The sequence below is a fragment of the Carya illinoinensis genome, chromosome 1 (genome assembly GCF_018687715.1).
Source record: "Carya illinoinensis cultivar Pawnee chromosome 1, C.illinoinensisPawnee_v1, whole genome shotgun sequence".
NCBI classification, from domain to species: domain Eukaryota; kingdom Viridiplantae; phylum Streptophyta; class Magnoliopsida; order Fagales; family Juglandaceae; genus Carya; species Carya illinoinensis.
This window is the reverse complement of record NC_056752.1, coordinates 42,460,922-42,480,620: the sequence shown is the minus strand read 5'-3', so window position 1 is coordinate 42,480,620 and position 19,699 is coordinate 42,460,922. Positions and strand designations below refer to the sequence as shown.

The window sequence follows — 19,699 nt, the reverse complement described above, 5'->3', positions numbered from 1 at the left end:
TTTGCATGGTGTAATGTATTCAAATCAAAAGCATTTGGCATCATTTAATGCATTAGTTGTTAACACAATTGAGCTGGTAAAGGCAGGAGTTTTTGCCCTTTTCCAACCATGCACAACTCTAGTCTTGGTAATCTGAACTCTTGTCAACCACATTCTTAATTGCTTCCAAATCAGCAAATCGAATAAGCAGAGAAAACTCTTCCCCATTTCTAATTATCAATATCAGAATTAGGTAGAGAATGTTGAATGATCGCAAAAAAAGAGGCTCAAGAGGACTTGGAGGAGTGTACATCACTTTCATGTTAATGCGTTGACTGAATGCGCATTCTCACATTTTTTTTTTTTTCCCCTGGTAAATCAGATTCTCACAGCATAGGTAGACAGATTTCAGAGTTCTATAATCAGAGCAATGAGCATATTACGTCTCAAAAATGAAGTCAGATGCCTAAAATTATAGCTAGCAGAATAAAAAGAATAAACATCCTCTGGGATCCAGCTATTACATTACTGAATAGGCAAGGCGTAATCATAATAATCTCACTTCTTCTTCCCGCCCTTGGCAGCATCACCAGCCTTAGTCTGCACATATGAGACATAGAAACAATTGGAGTGTATAGAGAAGTCCAATCACAGAGAGAGAGAGAGTGTTGAATTTCAAAGGTGGCTTCATTACCTTCTTTACACCTCGGATTTTCTTGGCCCTGTTTTTCCTTTCCTTTAACTGCTTCCTTGACTTTTCCACCTTGGTATCCAGTCTATTCTGCCATCACAAGCAATAATTATTCAGCAGAACCTAAATAAAGAACAATTTTTTTTAAGTAATAAATTTTATTGCGTTGAACTTACAATTTCAAATTTCATATAATTATATATTTACATATAGATTTTAATAATAATAAATAAATTTAAAGAATAAATAAGTCTCAAATTTAAATTATCTATACAATAGAATCAAGCATATTAAAGAACTAAGCATGAGCAAGAAAGGAATAAATTCACATTAAAGTCATAGAGTAATATTATAAATCTCTTAAAAATTCGAAATTAAGATTAAGGCTTAAAATTAATATTTTATCATAAAGCATTAAAATATATATTTTTTTAAATGAATATATTTTCAACATGTGCATCAATATTTAAAAAATTATATTTGAAAATTTTAAAAGATGATTGATTGTCATCTTTCACATACACATGATATGATTAAAGGTTTGAATTTTGAAAATATTAAAAATGATTGATTGTCATCTTTCACATGTGCATGCTTTATTTGAATATTTTCAAAAGTGATTAATGATATTTTTTACTTATACAAAAAGTAGATTATTTTATTTAAAAATTTTGAAAATATTAAAGATGATTGATTGTCATCTTTTACATGTACATGCTTTATTTGAATATTTTCAAAAGTCAATGATTTTTTTTTTACTTATGCAAAAGGTAGATGATTTTGTTTGAAAAATTTGAAAAGTAAAGTGTGCTCATTTTGTCATATGCAAAAGTAAAAAAATTAGGTTTAAAATTTTTGAAAAGTAAATGATGTTGTTTTTGATATGTGAATCTTTTTAAATTTTTAAAAAGTGAATGATGTTGTCTCTGACATGTGAATATTTTTAAATTTGAATATGAAATCTCATATGCCTATAAACAGATCATTTGAGAGTTTCACATTTACAACACCAAGAGCATACAACATTCATTTAAAATTTTTATTCTCTCTTCTTTAAACATTAAGCCTTAACCCTTGTTCATTTTGAGAGATATAGTTTGCGTTGTATTGTTCTTATTTCACTCATTGATGAGTGTTTTCAAATAACCTACCCACTATCAACTCTTGTATCAGTAAAAGGGTGTGTGTAACCCTTTTACGTGTAGAAAATGTTCTACATAGGGAATAGATGAATCACCACGTGTAAGGTGATTGTAAGTATAGAGGGTGTTCTACATGGATCCTTTATAACAGTGTTGTTTAAAGGTGTAATAGGTTTCTATCTCCACCTGAATGAGGTTGAATAGTGAATTTTGGGATTCTCAAATGGTAGCTTGAGGCGAGGATGTAGGCAGTAGGGTCAAACCTCGTTAACATACTGAGTTTACTTCTCTCTTACCCTTGCTCTTTATATTTATTGTTGTTTCATATTTTGTTTATATTTTATATTGTGTATTTGATTTATAATTTTTAATTTTTAAATATAACTCAATTCACCCCCTTCTTGTATTAGTAATCTGGGCAACATATTAAAACGAATGAAACTAAGCGGAGCCCATGTACACAAGAAGCATACAAGATGAGGCACCTAATTACATTCTAGAAAGCTAAAAAGAAAACAAAAACTCATGAACACTCTTTCCCTTTAATACAATAGCAGAAAACCACTGAAAAAGAGAAGACACAAAGAAATTCCAGATATCCCCCGCTGCTCTTTTCTAGTTGTTAAAACATCTATCATTCATTTCTGTCCATACACACCGCAATAAACACAATGGTATCATCCTCCAAGCCACATCCAATTGAGAGCTATTATGATTTCTGTTCCAGCAGGCGAAAACCTCCACCACCCTCTTAGGCATAACCCAACTCAGCCCTACTCTACCAAGAATACAAATCCATAACTCCCTAGCCACCTCACAATGAAGAAAAAGATGATCAATCGACTCACCATCATTTTTACACATAAAACACCATTCCATAATAATCATACCATGCTTTCTCAAATTATCAACGGTCAAAATCTTCCATAGTGCAGCAATTCAAGTGAAAAAGGCAACTTTAGATGGCACACAAACCTTCCAAATGCTCTTCTATGGATAAAAAAAAAAAAAAAAAAAAAAAAAAAAAAAAAAAAAAAAAAAAAACATGTTGTTGAGCATACAACACCTTATAAAATGACTTAACAGAAAATTTTATTACTCCCCAACTATTTTCACAGCAACCGATCTCTCCCATTTGCATCTATCTTTTCAGAATATAAAAAATCTGCAATCTCATCAAGTTCCCAATCATGTGCATTTCTAGTACAAATAACATTTCAATATATGGTCTCATCCACATGACATAACACCTCTGAAACAGAAACCTGCTGATCACCAACCAAACTGAAAACTAAAGGAAAAACAGCATTAAGAGGTCTCTCACTACACCACTCATTAAACCAGAATCGGATTCTATCACCAACTCCAACTTTCAAACTTGATATGTTTTTCAAAAATGTTCCACCCCTTCCTAATATATTTCCAAAGGCAAACACCATAAGACCCCTTACCCTCCTTAGAACACCATCTACCACACTCACGCCCATATTTCCCGTCAATCACCTCTCTCCATAAAGCATCACATTCCTTATGAAATCTCCACAACCACTTCCCCAATAATGCCTTATTAAAAATATTCAGATCTCTCATCCCCACACCATTGAAGCCACCATTCACTAATGGACAAATCACCCTATTCCAATTCACAAGATAAAATTTATTCTCCTCTCCTAAACCACCCCATAAAAAAGCTCTAAATAATTTTTCAATCCAATTAATAGCCACTCTCACTGGCAATAGAAATAAAGAAAGATAATATGTGAGAAGATTGAAAAGGGCGCTTTCGATAAGAATTAACCTCCCCCCTTTTGACAAGTAAAGCCTCTTCCAACCCAACAATCTTTGCTCCACTTTCTCAATTACCCCATCCTAAACCCTCCTAAAGGACACCCCCAAGGGAAGTCCAAAATATCTCAGCGGAAGAGAAGCAACTTTACAACCCAAGAATTTCGCAAGAGAGTTGACATTCCTCACCTCACCCACCAGAACCAATTCCAACTTTCTCAAGTTCACCTTGAGGCCCGAAACAGCTTCCAGAACAGCTCTTAAAGCTTGAATATGACATGAATCAGCATCACAAAAAATAAGAGTATCATCCATAAAAATTAAGTGAGAAATAGAAATAACACGATTACTATTGTTTCCCAACGAAAAACCACCAAGAAAACCCCCCTCACAATAGCCTCCACCATTCTACTCAAAGGCTCCATAACAATAACAAAAAGAAAAGGGGATAACAGACACCCTTGTCTCAAACCCAGCGAAGACTTAAAAAAACCACGAGATACCATTCACTAAAACAGAAACCAAGTAGTTGTAACACAATGTTTAATCCATCCACACCACCTATTCCCAAAACCACACATTCTAAGCATATAGAAAATAAAATCCCAATATACATGATCGTATGCCTTCTCCATGTCCAATTTACAAAGAACCCCCAGTATACCATCCTTCAAGTGGCTATCCAAACACTCATTAACAATCAAAACAGCATCCAAAATTTGCCTACCCAAAATGAAAGCATTTTAATGCTTTGAAATGATTTTATCCATCACCATACTCATACGGTTAGCTAACACCTTTGAAAGAATTTTATAAACCCCTCCTACTAGACTAATAGGATGGAAATCTTTCAACTCAAAAGCACCAACAATCTTCAGAATGAGAGCAATAAAAGTAGCATTTAAGGATTTTTCAAACTTAAAACTAGAATAAAAATCCCTAAAAATCTGCATCAGTTCATCGTTCATTATATCTCAACACTCTTGAAAAAAACCCATAGAAAATCCGTCTGGACCCGACTCTTTATCTTTACACATACCTTTCACCACCTGATGCACCTCCTCTTCATCAAATGGCCTTTCCAACCGGTTTACAGCATTAGAGTCAAGTTGATCAAAGCTCAAACCATCAAGCTTGGGTCACAACTATGCAGTTTCAGCAAGAAGCTATTCATAAAACTTCACAATATGATCTTGAATCTCTTCAGGTGATTGTAACACATTAGAGCCTGAATGGAGGACTTCAATGGCATTATTATGCCTATGTGACTTAGCCATCTTATGAAAAAATTTAGTACGTTTATCCCCCTCATTCAGCCACAACACCCTAGATTTTTGCCTCCAAGAAATTTCTTCCAACAATAAAACCTTCCCAATTTCATCCACAACCTCAATTTTCCTTAAGAATGAATCCTCATTAATAGCCCCTTCCTCCAACGCATGCAACTCATCCCAAAGAAGATTTTTCTGCACTTCCATATATCTAAAGACTTCATTCCACTTTTTCAAATCAGATTTAAGAGCTTTTAATTTTTCAACCACAATAAAGCTAGGAGAATCAGATAAAGAATAAGAGGACCACCAACTCCTAACATTCTCCACAAATCCATCAACTTGAAGCCACATATTCTCAAACTTGAAATAGCGCTTACCCCCATGAATACCCCCAAAATCAAGCAAAATAGGGAGATGGTTAGAACAAACAGGATCCAACCTCTTTTGACATAGGTTCGGGTAATGAGACTCCCATAAAGAAGAAACTGCTCGGATTGGTTATCAAAAACCAAACAATCTCATTTCATCTAATCATTACAACTTTTTCAAAATTTCATATAAAATATAATAAACAATTCAACTTTTTCAAATCTCAATACAAAATTAATATTAAAAAATTATATTATAACAATATTTTATTCATTACTATTCAAAATATCTCATCTTATCTCATCTGAACTACGTAACCAAATTGATCCTAAGGATCTATCCAATCTTGACCATCCTTTACTATTAGACCAAGTATAAGCCCCCTACTAAAGGGAGATCTACAAGATTCAACTCAAAAGTCAATTTCGAAAAATCCTTTATAGAAACTGTTGACAATGTAGCCCCATCTCTCTAACAAGGAAACCGAACAATATTAAAGTCACCACACCAACACCAAGGTAAATCCCATAAAGAATACAAACCCACCAACTACTCCCACAAAAAACATCTATCACAGTCTAAATTAGGCCCATAAACTCCTGCACAAGCCCACCTCCACCCATCTTCAATGTTTTTGAAAGAAACTGCCACTAAGTAATCCCCAATGCACTCCTCTACCAGCTCCACCACTCTCTTATTCCACATCAATAGCACACCTCCAGATACACCTAAAGAAGCTAAATAACACCACCACACAAAAGAACAACCCCACAAACTATAAATAATATGTCTATCTATAAAACATAGCTTTGTCTCTTGAAGACAAACAATGTCAACTTTTCAACTTCGAAGAAGATATCTAATACGAAGATGTTTGTTAACATTGTTGATCCCCTTACATTCCAAGAGAGAATTTTAAGCTTCATTAGAAGACAAAGACCCCCTCCCTTTTGACCTATCCCTCCCCACACTTCCCTCATTAGAATCATAATTAATGGATTTTTTTTATAGGTAAAATTAAGTTTTATTAATAAAAGAGGCATATCCTGAGTACACTAAAGGTATACATAATACAAAGAACATGTCAGGTTGTAGCTAAGTAGTACAAGCAAAGTATGGAGATTATCTTTGTTACAAATAATGGCCGAAACCCAGGAAAGCAGTGTACTATAGAAAAAATGTTTCAGTTTAGCCAAAGAGTGCTCCATATCTTCGAAACACCTCTTGTTTCTCTCCAACCACACACCGCATAATGCAGTGAGGTATCATTCTCCACACAGCAGCTATTTGAGCATTTCCCCGAATACCTTTCCAACAACACATAAGATCCTAAACACTTCTAGGCATGACCCATGCCGCCCTTATCCGATTAAAAACTTCATACCAACTGGGCCACTTCACAGTATAATAAGAGACGATCAATAGATTCCTCATCACACTTACACATATAACACCAATCTGAAATAATGAACCCACACTTTCTCAAATTATCCGATGTAAGAATCCGCCCAATAAATGCTGTCTAGACAAAGAATGCAATTCTAAATGGTACCTTGCACTTCCAAATAATTAATGAAACTTTTTAACCGCTTTAGCTTCCTATCCCTTTTCAGCGCTGACTTCACAGCAGTGGATCTACCACCTTCAACAGCAATAAGAAGAGCCTTAAACTGCTCTTCATACCCTACACATGATTTTTCCAAAAACTCTTGTAATTCTTCTACTTTTTTAAACACCCAATCCGAAGATAAACTGGAATTTTGATTCGGATGAATAGAACATAAAGGAACATAACTGCCAATGTCATCTTTATCCCCATCAACCTCTCTAACCATCATCTGTAAGGACCCATCCCGCTGCACAGACTCAGAAAAACAAGCCAACTGTTGGATTTCCTTCAAAACCACAACAGAATCATCAAAATCTCCCATGAGACCCCATACCATTTCCAGATTATGAATACCTACAAGACCCCCAACCATTTATAGAGGCTTCTCAAAGACCAATAATGTTCGAAAGGACAACGGGATTCAAAGGGATTAACAAATCTACTTGATTGAGAGAACCCCCATCATTATTTTCAACCAATGCCCCTTCTTCCATATCTTTCGTATGTAAAAACACATCATTTTCTTTTTCCTGAACCTCTAAAACACCCTCATCCACCATCGGCGACAGAACTTTGATCGGAGAATCACCAGAAGGATTGCCTGAGACCGGTGACAAAGTCTGTGCCGCAATCGCATTCATCAAAACAATAGGCGGCCGTAGAGCTTGAAGAAGCCAAACCCGATACGCCTGAAATACTGAAAATCGACTTGGCCTTCCAAGCCCTTATTGGGCTTTTGACCAAACCCGGCCCATCCATCACAACCTTCCCATTATCTCTCCCGGTATCCTCAATATCCAGCCCATTCTCTAACCCATTTATGCCCAAAGCAATCTCCTTATTATCTAGCCCATCCTCAGCAAAATTACACTCAAATGCCAATGGGCCTAGGCCTACTTTAACCCAACTCAGTAACAAGTCCACATTCGACTTCATTTCCAACAAAGCCTTATACATAGCCTTCAATGGAAAGTTCTTCCCATCTCTTAATGAACTAACTACAGAATTCAACCCATCACCTTTTAAAAGATTAACAGACTTATGCACCTGCTTACCCAGCAACGAAATCTTCTCACTAGTCTTACCTCTACCCACCTTATTCCCCTCCATACATGGCGTTGCTTTCTTAACTACCTCAACAAAAGTGCCTTTACAACTCTCTACAATAACTGGATTAGAGGCAACCTTCACGGGTACCCTGATTTTTTCACGCTGAACAAAGGAAAAAGGAACAAGTTCTCTCAACAAACCACCAAACCTCCGCCACCCCTCTCCCTTCATACCTTCTGGAACAACAATGAAACCCCTTCTTTTATCATGACCAAACTCCAATAAAGACAAAAACTTCAATGTCTGTTTAGACCTCTTTGAACAACCATAACTCGATTCCCAATCCTACTAGTTTTAAAAAAACTCACTCGACCCAACAATCCCTAAACCATCTCCAATAGTACAAGCTAACCAGACCATAGCATCAGCATCAATGGATATGAACTTAGTGACCCTCCGACTACTCTCAGTAATCCTCCACCAATGAGCATTCTCTTTTTTCAAGTTAAAAAATTTCTGATCAATATGTAACCCCCAATACGACCCCATCGCACAAAACAAATCATAAACACCCCAGAGAACTAACAGAACAAACGATCAGATAAAAAAGAAGGAAAAATCGAAAACAATAAGAAAGAAGACAATGAAAAAGGATCAAGGATCATCTATGGCGAGAAGCACAAGAGATGGAAGATGAAGGTCATGACAAGAGAGAGAGAGAGAGAGAGAGAACTCCATATTCAACAATCACCTCTTATAAATACAAAACAATGCACTGCATATATCAACTCATGGATCGAAGATTTGTAGGAACAAATTTTATATGCTAGAAGATAATAAATTTATGTGCAGAACTATACTGCCATTTGTTCTTCCTCATGACCACACAAGGCAAAGCTACATTTGAATCTAACACAACATTATAAGAGCTTGGCATGTCTAATTGAACCACGTTTACTTGCACATGACAAATTTCTCTCTTTTTCCCAACGACATCCACAATTAAAAAAGATAATCCAATCAACCAAAATATAAGACTCTAGCAAAAAATGAGTCAGCACTACTGAGCGTGTTAGATTTGATAAAATCTTCTATGAATAGAACGCGTAGCTGAGGATTCAAAGACATCTTTTGCATCATCTCACCAGAAAGGAACTTGGATAACATAGAGAATTTGTGACGCCCCAAATTCCGTTTGGGATTGGACGGACATTTGAAGCGTCGAGACATATAATACAAGGTTACCTGCCCCCATTCATGACATATAAGATGCAATGTTCCTAACATGCATCTAACATTATGCAATATTCGCAGCGAATAAATTATTTCTTTAGCAATACTATGCACCAAATTGAAAATATCTCAAATGCTTGAAACATACTTGATATACAAAGACTCATTGAACAACTAAGATCATAACACTAGTCCAAAATGATTATGATTCAAAAAGTACTGGAGATGCAACTCCATCGTACAAGTAATAATTTACGTTAACTACTTTATTAACATTGACGTTGCATCGTCGCTCAGTCAACTGTGTCTAGTTGGTCAGCTCCTGATTCTCCTTCAGGTCCTGTAACAAGATCTACCATTCGGGGGGAATGGTAGTTGGGACTACCACAGTGAGATTTGATTACAAATCTCAGCAAGTTAACAAAAAAACTTCCACACAAGCTAATGATGCATGGATGACAGTAAAAGCATAAATGCATAATCATATTCATAAGTAATTAAAGCATAACTTAGCGTACAACATAGCATAATTGACATAACTTAAATTGAAACATGAACTGAACTTGACTTGACATGAACTTGATCTGAAACTGGACTTAGTATGAACTTATTCTGAAACTTGAATTAACATGAAAAATACATACTCCACAGTTGTTGTGGCCCCATGTATTCTACGTGTAAATACATACTCCACAGTTGTTGTGGCCCCATGTATTCTACACATCACAATGCAGTTAAATACATACTCCACAGTTGTTGTGGCCTCATGTATTCTACACAAACTGAATGTATTCAAGATGAAACGTGACTGGAATACGAAAGGACTGGAGCCCTAACGTAACATAACGTGATTTGAACATAACTTGAAATACATGACCAACTTAAGATAGAAACATTTCGTAACATGGCATAACATATAATAGACAATATATTTAACATGACATACTTGTAATGTACAGTAATACATGACAGAATATATTATGTAACAGATAAAAATTGATGACAGAATAAATTCTGTATAATAGACAATTACGTGATAACTTGGCATGGCATGACATATATGATAACATACATACATACACTGTAGTTCCTTTACTTAGCACACATACACAGTAGACTGCTAGTAAGTTAAAAGCTAACTTACCTCGATCTCCGCGTTTCTTATAAAACCTTAAGCGCGATCATGAGGAACTGTAATTAGTAATTCTAAAAGTTAGCACTAAATCACTAATAAATTGAAATATGGAAATTACTAACTTAAAGAGTAAAATTTCCATTTTACTCTCTGCATGTAGGAAAATGACCGTTTTACCCATAACTTAAGGATTTTGTATACTAACTCCAAAAGTCACCAAAATTTACATGCCTCATGTAAATTTTATCCTCAATTCAAATATCAATTTAGAAAAATTTAAAACAAAACACAACTATGGAAAACACACTATGGCTGAAACATCCATAGGTCATTTCTCTTGATTTTTGTTGCAATTCCTTCCAACTTCAAAATTCGTGCTTAAACCAAAATTTTTCAACAAACATCTTCCAATCCTAAGTTCAAAACCATACTTAAAACATCCATTTAGAAAAAGCTAATAATCAACACCAAACTTTTTTTGTAAAAAGATCCAACCACTTAAATCACAAGTTTTGACCTTAAATCAAATCATCTCCAAGAATTTCAAAAATCAAACCAATCAACTACTTTAAACGTAAATAACTAGAGATAGAGGGTTATACCATCGACGGGCTAACCCGTGCGTCGCTCGCTGCTCGTCATGATTAAGCGTCGGAAGAGCGTACGTGGCGGTAACACCGCGTACGGTGGCTGTCCACCACGTAAAGTGGCGGTTCAGGCTTGAGAATAGCTAGGCGTGGCCTTGGAAAGGATCATGGTGGCCTCGTGGTGGTCAGAGGTGGCAGAGCAAGGCGGCATCATGCCGTGAACAGTGAATCCGAATGGTGGGTGTTTGCTTGAGGTAGATGAAAGCCATAGAACTTCATGGCAAGCTAGGGAAAGGTAGATGAATATGTGGTGGAGCTGTGGTGGCGAGGTGGTGGCCATACGGTGGCTCACGGCGGCGGATCGGCCGTTTGAAGCCATTTTCGGCCTTGGAGAGTGAGGGAGAGTGAGAGCTCTACATAGCTCCGTTGGCCATGGAATTTCTTGGGGAAGTTCGTGGTGATGAGAGGAACAAGGTGGTGGTGGTGAAACACCATGGGTGGCCGTGGATGGTGGTGCACGGCGGTGCAACCGAACGTGTGTGTGTGGAGACCCATCAGAGAAAGAGGGATAGTTAGGGAGAAAGAAGGACATGGGGAGGAAGCCCTTGACATGGTGGTTTCAATGGTGGTGCTTGGTGGCCGTTTCGGCCGTGTATGGTGGTCCAAAGAGGAGGAAAAAGCATTAAGACCCATTTGTTTGAAGAGAGGAGGAGAGAGAATCGGTGACCGGTGTAGCTCACCACCGGTGCGGTTGTGTTCGCCGGTGAGGGAGGAACACGCCGGTGAGGGAGGTGAGGCACGGCGGCTGGAGGTGACGCCGGCTGGAGCTTCAACCGAACGGACATGGAGGAGCAATCAGTTCACGTACGTCGGCCATGAAGAGGAAAGGGAGGAGAGAGAAAAGAGAGAAAGAAAGAAAAGAAAAAGAGAAAAAGTGAGGAAGAAAAGAAAGAGGCTTGGGTATTTAATCTCAGTCCTACGCTTCGGAATCTTCAAAAGGATCTAACGATGAGTTTAAACACTGATTTGAAAATGCGTAAGTGTTTTATTTAAGATAAAACACTGAGAGAAATTAAGATAGAATATTATTTTATAAACTAAAGTTTATAAAATAATATTTCTTCATCATTATTTAAAATGTGAAATATCGTTAATTACTCAAAGAGGATAAAACCATTTAATTTAAATAAGAGTTTTCAACATAAAGTTAAACCTCTTAATATTTTAAAACAACTAAAATATTTAATATAAGATATTATCCACAATTATAATATTTTCAGAGCTCATTAAAATATTATAATTGTGCTACATTAAAACAAGCTTATCTAATAATACTGAAAATATCTTCTATAGATATTTTCTATAGATATCTTCTATAGATATTTTCATAATATTTAAAATATTCATAAGCATTAAAATATCTATCTTACTTTGAAATCCGCAAGATAACTTTCAGAACACGCCATCGAGATACAGTACGTAGAATAAGTTTCAACACGTAGATCGAGGCTCGTCAGATAAACTGACTCTTCTAACTATCTCAAATAATTAAAAACACATTTCTGGCACCATAGTGAGTGATAACACTAACTATATTGACAGACTAAAACCTATGTAATTTAGTCGATTCGTGTAAATTTACGGAGTTTTCACGAGATTCCTAAAATCAATAGAAATTCCTTAATTGAATTTCTAGCGGGCTGTTACAGAATTACTATCTAAATATGCATCCTTCTTGCAACACAGTAAGAAAGGAAACTTCGAGCCGCAGTTTCTTACAAAGGAACACACTTTGCAACTTAACAACTGCATATAAATATTGACTCAACTCTTCTCTTCCCCCCCCCCCCCAGCAATAACTCAAATCAACTCAATTGCACAGGTATATATTTTTACCTATGTAATTGTAAATTTCCACATACCTCTTTTCACTCCCTCGACTTAAATTAACAACTATTTCTCATTGCTACACTAACCGATCTCCATTGCACATGATCAAACCATCCTAAGCGACTTCCTTTGTTTTTATCAATAGGAGCCATCCCAACCTTTGTATGGATGACTCTTTCTCATCTAATCTTCCTTAACGTTCCTTGTCATCCATCTTAACATTCTCATTTTGGCCAAATTTATTTAGTGAACATGCTGCTTTTTAAGAGTCCAACATTCCCATTCTAAGTCTTTCCTAATATTTCCCATGGTCGTATCTTATTTAAGCTTATAACAGCACTTAGTCTACTAAATTTTGTACATAGTCAATCCAAAGTCTAAAGAAAGGAGTCTTATGCTAGTTCAAATTCAGCTCAGCACATCAATTCACTAAACCAATGTTAAACTTCATGAATGGATTCATTACAATAGAATATAATTAGCTAAATACTAAAGGACAAACAAGGATGCGCCAAACAATAAGTCCTAACAATTGATGGAATTTAACATACTTGTTAAGACTAGAGCGTTAGAAGAACCTCCATACAAAATAAAAGGCATAAGGGAACTTGAATATCAAGAAAACACAAGCAACAGTAGCCCATGTGCAAAAGTCATTAATGTCTGCTCATTTATTGGGCCACACATAACACATTTGAGATAACTTGCAATTAACTCATGATTCAAGGGAAATAGATAATTGATGTTGACTTGTGATTAAATCGGAAAATAGCTGGCTGCCATTGTCACTAGCAGCCTCTTGGACATAGTTAAATAATGATTAATGTTTCTCCTTGCTTAATTTATCATAACATGTGGGGAGGAGGGGAAGGGACTAAACATTCTAAGCTAGATTCTCCCACAATTTTTCTAGTACTTTTGCTTTCTCCACTCATGCCAAGATCACTTGCAATAACTTTGAACGACCTTAGACAATATCTTTGAACGACCTTGGATGATATCTTTGAACAACATTGGACAATAACTTTGCATTATGAAAAGACCATGGGACAAATTGAATTAGGGGAAGGGACTACTCGTTCTAAGCTAGATTCTCCCTCAATTTTTCTCTAGCACTTTACTTTCTCCAAGCATACCAAGGTCACTCACAATAACTTTGAATGACCTTGGACAATAACTCTGAATGGCCTTGGATATTCTTATTTTACAATAAATCATAAAAACAACCATGGGTTCAAGGACCAACCAATTGAATCAAGCAATGCAATTAACTGGTGCTTGATTCAATTGGTTGGTCCTCCTCCTCCTACTACTATTATATCAATGCCCTCATAATATATTAAGAGAAAAACACCAAGGCAAAGGTCTATAAATAAGCCCCATGCTTTTCTCTTGCTTTCCTACTTTTTTTTTTTTTGTTGTTGGGGGGAAGTTTGCAAAAGAAAATAGTTTGATACCTTTGATGTCCAATAGGTTTGATAGCAATGGCTGGATCTACTACCACCTCATCCATTGAGGATAAGAGAGGCCAAATTGTGGTATAGCAATGAACATCTTGGTTACATAAGGGTAGCTATGATCCTACTGATGGGCTAACAGAGTTCCCTCCTTGGGTTGTCAACTAGAAGGAAGATGTTAGGAATCCGGGTGTGCTATCCGAAGGCCAATGATATTAGCTAACCAACTAAGAGAGCTAAAGCTACCTCAACAAATTCTTTATCAAGGCATTGTTTTAACAATGCCCTCCCACACTTTCTCTTCCTTCTCTTATCCTTTTTTACATCAAGCCAAATGTCCATAAATGAGCCCAAGCTTTCCTTTTCTTTTTTTTGGGGAGGTTCAAAACATGGCTAAAGAAGATTCTGATGACAAATTTGTTATCAAGTCATCATTTTCTCCACATGTATTCTCTTAGCTAAGCATTGATCCCAACTAATTGGGATAAACTTTGTCCCTTTTATGCAACTTGGCCCTATCTTGAGCCACGCCTAAGTTGTTCACAATTCAAACCCTATCCTTGTAAAAGTCTAATCATGCATCATCATCGTCTAATTTATGGAACCTCATCCTACCTTTCCATATTGGTATGCTCCACACTGTTCTTGCAATTGATAAAGTATTATTTTAACTAGAACACATTGGCCTCACCCAAAACCTTTTGGGCTAACAACATCAATATGACATCTTAAAAGTCTAATTCTGTGATACCCCATATGATACGGACAGGCCCGATGAGAATGTCGGGAATTTAAAAGGAGCAGAATGTGATACCCCGTATGATAAAAATAAGGATAGGTAGTGTATATGATCCCACATTGCTTGGGAATGAAAAGTTATTGCTCTTTATAATGTTTCAATGGGGCTCTAATTGTATCATTGACTAGTCCTTTTGAAATATAGGTCATATGATTTGGGCCTTCTATTGGAAGTTAGAAATAATATCAGAGCCTATCCCAACCAGAAATGTGGGATTTAAGCCATATTGCCTACGATGGACATGCTCGATAAGGATACCAGGAATTTAAGAGGGGTAAATTGTAATACCCCATATGATAAGGATAAAGGTAGGTGGTATATAGGACCTCACATTGCTTGGAGTTTCAAGGTAGGTGGTATAAGTTTCCAATGGGGCTTCAATTGTATCATTGACTAGTCTTTTTGAAGTATAGACCATGTAATTTGGGCCTTCCATTGGGACATCACAAATTCTCTCACCAATAAAAAAAAAAAAAATAGAGGGGCAGTCTTTAATCAATACATTAATGTCTCTATAAGAATCCAAAGCATTCGTATTTCAAAGTTTCCCAATTTACAGTAGCAGTGGTTGTTTTCTTCCAACTCATTCCCATCTTAGCAGGGGCGAGAGTAGGACAACCAAATGAGTTGGAGAGCGAAACAAAGAATCATATGCAGCCAAACCCTCAGCCCATTTGCTAATCGACTTAAGTTGACAATCAATCACCTTAATCTATTTTGAGTTAATCTATTCAGCTAAGCCTGCCTTAAAATATCAACGATATGTTCCACATTATTTTTTTTCATAAGTAAAAAATATTATACAAAGAATAAAATCAATCATAAAGGTATTGATATCTCAAAGAAAAGGTCCTACCGTGTTCCACATATTATATAAACATTCAATCAAGGAATATCAATTAATCACATGTAAAACCCGGCATCTAATATGAGATTACCCTAATAAGCCTATACTTTGGCATATATTTCTTTGCATTCTCAACTGAATCATAAATCAGCCCGAACCCAGTTGACTTCCCACCTCCAAAATGATTACGGAACTTGAATACAAATATGGAATTCGAGTCTTTCACCTCGTACATCCTTGACAATTTCTCTTTAAGCTCGGCCTTCATTAAAATTGAAAACCCCACTCGATTAAATACAAATGGAAAAAAAAAAAAAAAAAAAAAGCAATTTGAACATGGAAAAACGGAAGTTATAAGAAAATAAACAATGGAAATTCAAAAGGCCATACCTTTGATACATTGGGCCTCCCAGGATGCAAAACATCAATGACCTACGTCAAATACATAATGCAATTGTAGCTGTAATAGCTTTTTGACACAAATCATTTATGTTTGTATTCAAAGAGTAAAATTGTTTGTTTTTGGATTTTCCATAATCTTATTTCTATTCCAAAACCTTCCCAACAATCAAACAAACCGAAAGAGAGTGTTATTATATGAAACCAGTTTGAATAGTATTACTCACGAATTGCTTCTTGGAAAGGAGCTTGTTGGTCATGAACTTCCTTGTCTGAATAGTCACCGCCTTGTCCACCATTGTTATGAAGAAAAGCATAAATGCCTCTTATTATAAAACACATGCATTGCATCATATACAAGACAATTACGGAAGTGTTGGAGACCTTAATAAGGGAGAAGGAGCAAGTTGAGCCGCATACTATGGTAGTTGCTTTCACTTTTGGTCTACTTGGCAATGGCGACAGCGCTCTTGAGTGAAGTTGCGTTTGAAAGAGGGAGAACAAACCAGATAGTATTATTAGGGTTTAAGTTAAGGCAGAGTGAAATGCCTTCGGTTGTGTTTGGCTTCTTGGGGAGTTACTCTCCAGTTGTGGACTGGGGTTGTCCAGATCTGAGTTTTGAGAAATATTTTGACCAAAAAATAAATTTATAAATACCATAAAATAAATTTATAAACTAACTTGGTTTGATGTAGTAATTCAAATTATAAAATTATTTTTATTATAAAATAGATCTAATGTATCACATTAAATCATATAATATTACTAATTTAATTTTGTAAAATTTTGTTATAACAATAACACTTCTCGTAAGCTTTAATATTGAATAAAAACAGGTGTTAATTTTTTTTTTAAATATCTGGTCAATAATTCTTGGCACCTATACGGGTGGGTAGCAGAGCCCTACACCTTGTGCCTTGTTGGCCCCCCTAATCTGCCAGATGTAGGGAACGACTGCCCCGCTCGCATCTGGCGCCCCCAATGAGGAGGCAGGATGGGATGGGTGGGGTGGGCTCAACCCCGACCCCTCAAATACCCCATCATGCCCCCGCATATATGTTATAATAATAATAATAATAATAATAATAATAATATATAAGTAGTTAAGTATATAATTACTCTCATCTTGATCCCAATCTCATCTTGATTAGTACTTTTAATATCTATAATTTTTACATTTCTAATATATGTTTTTATTTTTAATTTTTGTTTCATGTTTATAATTTTAATTTGTTTTCATTTTAAATTATTAATGTTTCAGGTTTTATAATCTCGATTTTTATAGTCTCATAGCAGTCAGTACAACTCACTTTTCTACTACCAATTACCAATTGGCAATTGGCCACCCCAAATTCCATTGAAGAATGAAATGTTATTATTTTGTTAATTTATTTAATTGTAATGTTGCTACAATAGTAAAATTTGTAATATTTTTAGATGAATTTGTAATTTTGTAATAGTTTTCTCTTAATTATCATTGTAATATACTAATAACTTAGTTATGATTATTAGTTAATAGTTGCAACTTAGTAGTATACTATAATATTAGTATATAATTTAGTAAATTATCGTTATAAATTATTTTTTGTTATTTTTATTATTAAATTTTGTTTGTTTTTTTTGTATTTTTTTAAACTTTGTTTTGGGCCCAGCATTCTAATTAGGCGGCCAATGACCCAATCCTAGGTGGGTGGTGGACAGATTGGGTGTTCGCCCCCGCACCTCGGCACCCAGATGAGGTACCCTGCCCCCACACGGGGAGTGGGTGCCGGGGTGGAAAACCCCAACCCCTGCACATGCAAGAGTAGGCCTACCCCATAGGGGTGGGTAGCACCCTAGGCACCTATGTCATCCGCTCACTTATTTTGATTTAATCCATAATTTCATTTTTAGATAAAAATAAGATATTTTTTCACATGGCAATCTTATAAGCTTGAAGCTTCCACGTATTTTCTACAAACTAAAATGAACATGATTTATAATGAAAATGACTAATCCAAAACCTATCCTAGTATATGCAGTTATTTTCAAAAAAATCACATATGCTTATAAGTTTGTTAGTTTTATTGACTGACTAAAAATGCTATAAGTCGCACTACTATCTCAATATTCATTTCATTTTATAAATATGACATTTTATAAGATCTTTGAAGAGAATAACTTCTAACAAGTTAGTCTATAAATAGCTGAAAATAGATTCCAATGTGCTCCTACCATGTAGCCCACCCATTATACCCAACATGCGTTTGCACCGCACCAAAGCATCTCTTTCACCTTCATCTCTCTCCCACCGAAGCCATATCCCTCCCCTCACCCTCGTCTCTCTCTCACTGAACCCACCCATCAAGGCTTTCTATTTTTTTTTTCCTCTTTGATTTTGTATACTAATTTTTGTAGGTTTATGGATCATTAGGTGCTGGTAAATTGTAGATGTCAGCTACGGTTTCAACAAAAATTAACTTAGGCTGCGATTTCTTTGGCCCATCTTGGTGGTTCGCAATTGTTCCGCAGTAGCTTTGAGGCTGAGCAACTGGGGGCAACTTTGTGGCTCACGGTGGAGAACACAAGCTCTGTTTTTGTGTGGCGAAATAGAGGCTTTGTGGTGGTACAACTGGGTGGTAGTAGTCTATAGGGAGAGTCTCACGGTGGTAGTGGTCTGTAGAAAGAGTCTCACAATGGCAACTTGGTGGTTTATGGTGGAGGTTTAAGCTGTGTTGCGTGATAGGTGCTGGGTGTGAGCTTTGGTGGCTGTCACGAGAATCAGTGGCTATGGAAGGAGGCATGGAGAAATTGCTGAATGTGGGTTATTGCGGCTTGTGGAGGTATCGTAGCCTAGCCTTTGGGCAGTGGTTGACAGCAGCTATGTGGAGGAAGTGATTCACTGAAAACTTAGGTAACGGCACGAGTAGCAACAAGGAGAAGGAAGGAAAATAAGCAGGGCATCCTAGGTAACAATTTGATGTAGTCATCCTCATGATTTTATTTTATACGTTCAATATGTTATTGGTTGCTACTCTAAGGCCTAAAATGGTCATGACCCCCATCTTTGAGATATCTTTTATTCTTTTAAAAAATAAAATTCAAAAGTTGATAGGTAGTTATGTCACTTTGTCATAGTGAGATATGAATGAAATGATGGTGTAATATCATAATATGTAAAATTCTCCTTACTAATGAAATGCATCAGCTTAGAAAAAAAATTATATTGCTAATAAAATAATATATATATATATATATATATATATATATATATATATATATATATAATAAGTTTGCTTTCGTAAATAATATTAATAACAATCTCGATACTAAACGGCTAAAACTGAAGAGTCGGCCCATATTGGGTATTGATCACCCTTTAGGCCTTATCACATTCTATAATGAATAAATAAAATAAATAAATAAAAAGTGATATGAAAAACGATAAATAAATAATTAAAAAGAAAAAAAAAT

At 35.9% G+C, this 19,699-nt stretch overlaps 1 protein-coding gene across 1 annotated transcript; it reads right to left on the bottom strand.

Moving 5' to 3' along the window:
* Positions 1–537: 537 nt before the first annotated feature.
* LOC122275270 (40S ribosomal protein S24-1-like) lies at positions 538–16,545 on the bottom strand. The gene is made up of 5 exons (XM_043084259.1): positions 16,474–16,545; positions 16,238–16,279; positions 15,939–16,109; positions 674–760; positions 538–579 (listed from the first exon to the last, which is right to left on the bottom strand). The coding sequence occupies exons 1-5, from the start codon at positions 16,543–16,545 to the stop codon at positions 538–540; spliced, it is 414 nt and encodes a 137-aa protein (XP_042940193.1).
* Positions 16,546–19,699: the final 3,154 nt, after the last annotated feature.